At 40.0% G+C, this 8357-nt stretch overlaps 1 protein-coding gene across 2 annotated transcripts; it reads left to right on the top strand.

Annotated features, from left to right (window-relative positions):
* The first annotated feature begins 6179 nt into the window (after nucleotides 1-6179).
* LOC104118082 (uncharacterized) lies at nucleotides 6180-8155 on the top strand. Of its 2 annotated transcripts, none has more exons than XM_009629262.4 (3): nucleotides 6180-6512; nucleotides 7043-7218; nucleotides 7904-8155. In XM_009629262.4, exons 1-3 carry the CDS (start codon nucleotides 6431-6433, stop codon nucleotides 7922-7924), a joined length of 279 nt encoding a protein of 92 aa, XP_009627557.1. In that variant the 5' UTR covers nucleotides 6180-6430; the 3' UTR covers nucleotides 7925-8155. The 2 variants fall into 2 exon arrangements, with proteins under 2 accessions (XP_009627557.1, XP_009627556.1); XM_009629261.4 differs by having other exon boundaries at nucleotides 6194-6512; nucleotides 7043-7226.
* The last annotated feature ends 202 nt before the right edge of the window (nucleotides 8156-8357 follow it).

Raw genomic sequence — 8357 nt, forward strand, 5'->3', positions numbered from 1 at the left:
TTATTTCGAGTTCGAGCAATCACTCACTCGACCATTAAAGCCCACTAGCTACTTCAACTATTAAGCCTACGGGCTACATTGCGTCGAGTTCGAATCATTCGCTCGACTGCCAATCCTACGGGCTACCTTTATTTTGAGTTCGAATCATTCACTCGACTAAGCCTGCGGGTACTTTTAGTTCGACCAAACATTCACTCGACCATTACGCCCACGGGCTACATTACTTCGAGTTCGAGCAATCACTCACTCAACCATTAAAGCCCATGAGCTACTTCAACTATTACGCCTACGGGCTACATTGCATCGAGTTCGAATCATTCGTTCGACTGCCAAGCCTACGGGCTACCTTTTATTTCGAGTTCGAGCAATCACTCACTCGACCATTAAAGCCCACAGGCTACTTCAACTATTAAGCCTACGGGCTACTTTTATTTCGAGTTCGAGCAAACATTCACTCGACCATTACGCCCACGGGCTACATTGCATCGAGTTCGAATCATTCGCTCGACTGCCAAGCCTACGGACTACTTTTATTTCGAGTTCGAGCAAACATTCACTCGACCATTACGCCCACATGCTACATAACTTCGAGTTCTAATCATTCACTCGACTAAGCTTACAGGCTACTTTTATTTCGAGATCGAGCAAACACTCACTCGACCATTATGCCTACGGGCTACATTACTTCGAGTTCGAATCATTCACTCGACTAAGCCTACGAGCTACTTTTATTTCGAGTTCGAGCAAACATTCACTCGACCATTACGCCCACGAGCTACATTACTTCGAGTTCGAGTCATTCACTTGACTAAGCCTACGGGCTACTTTTATTTCGAGTTCGAGCAAACACTCACTCGACCATTATGCCTATAGGCTACATTACTTCGAGTTTGAATTATTCACTCGACTAAGCCTACGGGCTACTTTTATTTCTAGTTCGAGCAAACGCTCACTCGATAATTACGCCTACGGGCTACATTGCTTCGAGTTCGAATCATTCACTCGACTACTAAGCCTACATGCTACTTTTATTTCTAGTTTGACCAAGCACTCGACCATTACGCCTACGGGCTATATTTTTTCAAGCTCGAATCATTGACTCAACTAATAAGCCTAGGGGCTACATCGCACCAAGTTTGAGTAAGCGCTCGCTCGGTTACCGAGACTACGAAGTCCAAATTTGATTAAGTTTTTTAAATTATTGTGAAAACATTCATAAGGCGCGGATAAAGTCCTCACAAGACAGAAAATAAAAACAGAAGCAAGTTGGCAAAAAAGTGGGTATATCTATATACAAATTTATCTGCACGGGTGATTACAACGTAAAAACTAAGAACTAAACCTTTCGGTCAGGAGCGGTCTCTTCTTTATCAGGCTCCCCCCGTTCTCGGATCTGCTCTTGCTCCCATCATCATCATCATCGTCATCATCATCGCCATCAGAAACCAGAGCTTCAGCATCGGCTTCGAGTTCTTTGGCCCGTTTTATCTCTTCAGCGAGATCGAAACCACGAGCATGGATCTCCTCGAGAGTTTCCCTTCGAGATCGGCACTTAGCAAGTTCGGCGACCCAATGTGCTCGGGTATCGGCTGACTCGGCTGCCTCTCTTGCCTGGACTTGGGCAGCTTCAGCATCGGCCCGATAGACGGCCACGAGAGCATCCGCATCGGCCATTGCCTTTTCGGCATCAGATTCGGCCTTGGCAAGTACAGAGCCCAACCGAGCCTCAAGCTCCTCAATTCTTCTTGCTTGAACCAGGCCTTTTCCCTTTATTTTCTGAAGTTGGGTTTCGGGCGATAATAACTGGGCTCGAGCAGTCTCCTTTTCCGCAACAAAGCGGTCCATACCTTCTTTACACCGCAAAGACTCCGTTTTTATCATGTCAACCTCCTCACGAAGCTTCCCGATCATCTCGATTTTTTGCTGCAGTTATGAGACCGAAATGTTAGCTATCGTTCTGGTATCAAGCCCATAGGCTTTCAAAAGCATCATTACCTGCTCAGACAAATCGGCCTGATCTCGATAAGCCTTGGCCAACTCAGCTCGGAGGTCTTTTATTTCCTCTTCTCTCTGCCTTAAGGAAAGTCTAAGGGAGTTCCTCTCGTGAGTAGCCCGTTGTAGGTCGACCTCGTATCGATGCAGCTCATTTTGGGATCGAGAACATTGTTCTCGATGAACTGTCACTGCCTACAAAGAAAAAAGAAGCGAAGATAACGATAATGAACATAAAGATAGTACCGACAAAATAATTTTAAAAGCTCACCTGATTCAAAGCCTGCCGTAATCCGTGAAAAAGATCTGATTCATCACCAGCACCGGCAACATCCTCAATGCCGGTAAACAGGTCACAAAAAGGATCTTCTTCATTGTGAGGCCTGTCTAGATCGAGGGCTCCCAGAGCTTGAGCTTCCCGAATCACCCCTGCGGAAAAAGCGGGAAAGGTAGGCGAATCCTCGACTGATGCTGCCCCAAATGAATCGCCTGGAGCATTCTCCTCGGTTCGAAGGGGTTCGGGGGCCTCTTCGATCGTATCCCCTGCCCGTTGACTCCGATGAGATACGTCTTCGATATCCAATAGTTCAGGGACTCTACCCGAATCTTTCTCTGGTATATCCTCAGTTCGAGGTGGAGCCTCATGGAGCATCATCGATCCAGCCGCCGATGAGGCATCGGTGGTTCTCTTCATTCGGACCGCTGGCGCGGACTCATCATTTTCTTCTTCTTCTTCTTCTTCATCTTCATCCCTTAGGCGCAGAACGGATTCCACGGTCAAAGGAAAGATTGACCTCCTCAAGTGCCAGATATGAATGTTTTATGAATTTTATACGGGACTATGCCATTCTTGTTCGGCTTACGAGCCTTCCTCTTCTTCGGTTTTGGATCTTCGGGAACGGAGGCTCTTTTCCTTTTATTTTCCTTCACCGGCTTTGGGACAGAGGCCAAAATTTCCTACTCATTGGACAAGGGCCTCAAAACCGTGTCTTTACCCAAACCTGCATATGGAAAACCTTAATAAAATATTTTGAAAACCACCTCGTTCGGATCATCAAAGAGTCCGAGAAATGAGCTTACCGTGATTTTTGGCCTCCCACTGACCCTTTGACAAATCACGCCATGAGCGCTCGGCATATGTGAAGGTCGAAACAAGGGCTCGTACCCAGTTCTTGAGATCAGGAACTGCTTCGGGCATCCAAGGAACCGCTACATCACAAAAAGAGAAGTGTCGATGAGAGAATAAATGAAAGAACAAAGTAGAAGTAACAGCAAGATCACACTTATGTTTCATATTCCACTCCTCGGGAAAGGGCATCTTTTCAGTCGGAATCAGGTCCGAAGCCTTTACTCGAACGAACCTTCCCATCCGACCCCGGTCCCTGTCCTCGTCAATACTCTAGAACAGAGCCTTGGTAGCCCGACGCTGAAGTTTTATTAACCATCCTCGAAAAAGTCGAGGACGGTACAATCGGATAAGATGGTCGAGGGTGAACGACATCCCCTCGATTTTGCTCACAAAATATTGGATCAGGATAACGATCCACCACAAAGAAGGATGGACCTGGCCTAGGGTTACCTGGTATTGTCGACAGAAGTCAATAATAACGGAATCGAGGGGACCTAAAGTGAAAGGGTAAGTATACACATTCAAAAACCCTTTCACATAAGAAGTGATATCTTCGTCACGGGTAGGAATTATTATTTCTTTTTCACCCCAATTGCAATCCTTCTTTAGCTGTTCGAGATGCTTCTCGGTTATTGAACACATGTACCTCGATACCGACTCACACCGGCCAGGGACCGATGAGCCTTTACCGACCTTAAAATCTAAAGTAAGGACACATGCCCTGGGAACACACTCCTCAGGCTGTGGTTCTGCCGGTGTCTCATCGGCGGCACACTGTAAAGATAAAGCCTTCTCTTTCTGAGGAATGGTTTGCGATGTTTTCGCCATTTTCGAATTAGAAGGTGAGGAATAGAAGAAAGTGACAAAGATTTGGTAGAATTGAAAAGGGGCTTTTGCAGAAAGAAATCACAGATTTACTGGTAAGTTGGAGAGTACGAAGAAGAACTTGGGAAATTTGGAAGATAGAAGATGTAAAAGTGGTAAAAGATAAAAGAAAGGATTATTTATAGGTTCAAGCGATGGCGGTTCATTATCAGCAGTGGCCGACCACCGCCTGACATACATTAAATGCCTTGAAAGACTAAACCGACGGGAAAGCTACCAGATGCGTCATGGTCGAACCCGATGGAAATGACAGGTTATAATCCGATCGAGCTGTTAAAAAATCATATCGTTTCTCGCCACATTCTTTCTGAGAAACGAGGGGACTATCTGTATACAGTCAAAATTGTTTTCCGCTTTAGCACGTCCGATCGAGTTCGAACGATGATCTATCGAAGTAAGACTCCGAAGGTGGAACAAACTAACCTCGAACCCGGGGAGACCAATCCGTGTCGAGTTCGATATCATCATCAAGCTCGAATCGAAATCGAACCATGATGCAGAGTAGATCTATCATACTGATAATCTAGAGACCAACCAACATTGACCTCAAATCAATTCGAGGGCTCGAGCCAGGATCGGGCTCGAGCCAAGATCACGAGTTCGAGCCGAAATCAAGCTCAAACCAAAATCGAGGGTTCTAAGCAAGATCGAGCTCGCAGACAAAAACCGTTGCAATCCCACTAGAGAGAATCTTGTCAGAAATTATGAAAAAACTGACTTATCATGGGTCTCCTACTGAATGTTTATTTTATTATGCTTAGAATCAAATTCCTCCACTATAAAAGGGCTTGGTTACCATTTCTATAAAATAAGCTTTTCTGAGGCTTACATTATAATAAAAGTGCTATATTCTTCTACGGTAAAGAATCGGTCTTTCAGATTTCTTAGATTGATTCTATTTGTTGAATCCTAAGATTCATTGTTCCTGATAACCTTATCTATTTTGCATTCTCTGCAATCTATATTTACATTTCTATTTATCCTTACATTTTGTGTTAAATTACGCCACATATCCTTGGAACTGCGTATAAATTCAACTCTATCTATTTTTCGGGTAAACATTATATAAAACCGAACAAGGAGGATCTTAGTAGATTTAATTACTAGCTATGGATGAATCTCCCTCAATCAACCCAAGGAATTATATTCAAATATATCTGTTGATATGTAATGTCACCGAAGAAAATAGAGGATGAGATCCAATTTTTGCATATTTAATTTTGGGGAAAAAAGACAATAATTTATAATCTCACATCTTCTGCAGTGCATTGAATTTTCCAACCACAACATGCACAAAAGGAGCATAGTAAAGGGTGTCAATCTCTACTTAATAAAGAAGACAAACTACCCATTATTTTTTCAAGAAGATTCCAAATACTTCAGATTGAAACGAATTAAGTTTTGATGTAAACGATAATGTCAGACTATTTTAAGATTTACCAAATCCAAAGTTTTAGAGATAGGGGAAGAAATTAAAAGAAAATAAATAGAAAAAATAACGTACACAAAGGACAAGGAAAAAAATACATGATTTTTAATTTAGTTGTAGAAGATCCAGCCAAAGGGTCTCCTAAATGGGATGCTCTTCTACGACATTTACAACAACAATACACATGGGACTGATCTCTCATTCCTCTCCTTCCATAAATTTTGTAAAGAAAAACAGACAAAACACAAAAACTAAATCAGATTTATTTTAGGTTCTCTAACGGTGGCAAAATGAATTAAAAAAAAAATTATTCATATTATCCATTAAAAAATGAGTTGGATAATGAACTTTTTAAAAATAAGTTCCCTAAGATTCTTATCTGACATGTCCGTTTGCCATCCCTAAGGTTCTTCCTTTCAAATTTACTATTTTACGATTTGTTTTTTCGTTGATTGGCCAATGTAAACACAATTTTGAAAATCTGTTGACACATAATTATAGTGATTAATTCTGAACTACTCCACTAATTATTTTAAAGGGATCTTTATACAAATAATTGCTAAAATTACTGTTTATTTTTTCTAGCCATATATATATTAGATGTGAACGATTGAATAGGCGACTATTTGGATCTTCAAAAGCTCTAGGTTTTTGGAATTTAGGATTTTTAAAGCTCAGCTATATTATAATTTAGTTGGTAGAAAACTAGTCTTGCTACAGGGGAAAAGAGAGGTATCTGTACACACTACATAAATGCTCCTATCCAACACATATCTACATCATGACCTTGTAACTTATTGCTGTGTGGATGGCGACGGTTTCAATTGCCAAAACTTGTGCACTTAATTGTTCATCCTTAAACTCATGGGTACTATTCCCTCTCCTTTTCTCTACTTCTTCATGTTTCTTTCATGATCTAAGTTTTTCACTAGCAAGTTTCATCACTCTTTGGCACAAAATAAAACATACTCTCTTTGAAGATCTTGATCTTTAGCATGGAGCTCAAGTGTACCTTCAATGTCATCTTCTTCCTCGTCCTCCTCTTCCTTGTCGCGCCATCTGTTTCATCTTCTTCAGGTATGTGTTTGAATGAAATTTAAGTTACTTATACTTACTTACCTGAACGGGGTCAATTGGCGATCAAGAAGGTCCATGGTCTAGATTGGTGACCTTCAATGCACTATGGAGGGGCGCCCGCCTAAGATCGAAAAAAAGAGCTACTTGTACAAGGCGGATTTAGGGCAGATTTTACAAATTCGACTAAACACATTACTTTCAACTCAAATTACGTGTGCATATTTTTTGAATTGTACCCACCGACTCTGGGGCAGCCCGATGCACGAAGTATATACCCCGCGTTTATGCAGGGTTCGGGGAAAGACCACACCCCCAGGAGTGTAATATAGACTGCCTATATATCCTGATGCAAGCATCAATTGCTGGTTTCACAGCTCGAACCCGTAATCTATAAGTCACATGGAGACAACTTTACTGTTGCTCCAAGGCGCCCCTTCAACGTACCCACTAACTCTAGATTCTGGATTTACTTCAACCTGCTGTATTTTGATTTAATATGCATAATTGTTTGCTTATCATATGTCGACTAGGGAAAATGGAGTTATCAAATGTGGAGTCGGGGATTTATGATATTGATTATAGAGGTCCAGAAACTCATACCAACATACCTCCACCACGAGGGGGAAGGCATAACAGTCATCATCAAACTGGCATCTTGTTTCAAACCAAATCTAAAGGTTTAAGAACTACTAGGCCTGGGAAAACGGTAAGAAGGTATTACACCATTCCTAAACATGAAAAGAATTTAAGTTATATATGCCGATAGTATAATTTTTTAACTCTTATATCAATGTGATGCAATACATAGGATAGTATGTTGGGAATCTATTTAGTTTATAGTCTATTACAAAAAGAATGAATTATTTCTAAATTTGAAAACGCTTAAACCTTATGAGAACTCGTAAATGTTTTTCCCAAATCCTAGCGTAAGGTGTATGATCCGCCGAATTCATTGTTGACTTCACCCGGATCGATTAGGTGAAAAGGTGCTGCAAAGTTTTTTTTTAATAGCTACGCAAATGTTATGTCATGTTTAAGATCACAATCTTTTAAAGTCTTATAGACATTGCAAAAATTGTACTATATTTAAAGCTATAAATTTCAAAAGTATTTATTTATTCATAAACTTCTTGCCCTAGTCAAATATATTAATTATAAATTGAATCCAAGGGAGTACTATTTTTATTAGATCGTCGGTTATTAATACATATCAGAAAAATATACTTGTAATTATATAGATGACCTGATTATATGTACGCCGTCAATGCATTAAATTTTAATTCTAACATGAATAGCGAGTCTGACAAAAATTCTATGGTATTCTTTGATTTGTTTTCATTTTTATTTTATTTTATTTTATTTTTTCCTTATAGTATTTTGTTTTTTTACAGGGGAAGAAAAATCATGGATGAGGGTGTAAAAGTTTGATTGGTGTGTTTTTGAGATTTGGATGAGCAAAGAAAGTGTGTCTAGTTTTGATGAAGCAATATATAAGATATATTTGAACTTCTTTTTTTTTACTTTCATATGATATATAGAGAATGGTTCGTAGGGTTTGAAGAGTAATGTAATTAATTATCAAATGCATTAGATTGGTATTACTTCCATATTTTATGATATATATATACTAAAGTTTGTGTAAATGAGGATTTTAGGACTTTCCTACGTGCAATTTATTCATTATGAATCAATAAACTATTTAGACAATGGTGTAGTGTTTCGTTTAAATTAATAAAATGAGCCTAGAAAAATCAGTTCCCTATAGGGAATTAAATAATTTATTTAATAATAACTTATTGACAGTTGGTGTTCTTAACTTTCTTTTCGAAAATTGCAAGATTTGCT

This window comes from Nicotiana tomentosiformis, chromosome 7 (assembly GCF_000390325.3).
Source record: "Nicotiana tomentosiformis chromosome 7, ASM39032v3, whole genome shotgun sequence".
NCBI classification, from domain to species: Eukaryota; Viridiplantae; Streptophyta; class Magnoliopsida; order Solanales; family Solanaceae; genus Nicotiana; species Nicotiana tomentosiformis.

Coding starts and splice junctions, on each gene's coding strand:
- LOC104118082 (XM_009629261.4), top strand. CDS start 6,431: ATGGAGCTCAAGTGTACCTTCAATGTCATCTTCTTCCTCGTCCTCCTC. Junction 6,513..7,042: donor ATCTGTTTCATCTTCTTCAG/GTATGTGTTTGA, acceptor TATGTCGACTAG/GGAAAATGGAGTTATCAAAT. Junction 7,227..7,903: donor CCTGGGAAAACGGTAAGAAG/GTATTACACCAT, acceptor GTTTTTTTACAG/GGGAAGAAAAATCATGGATG.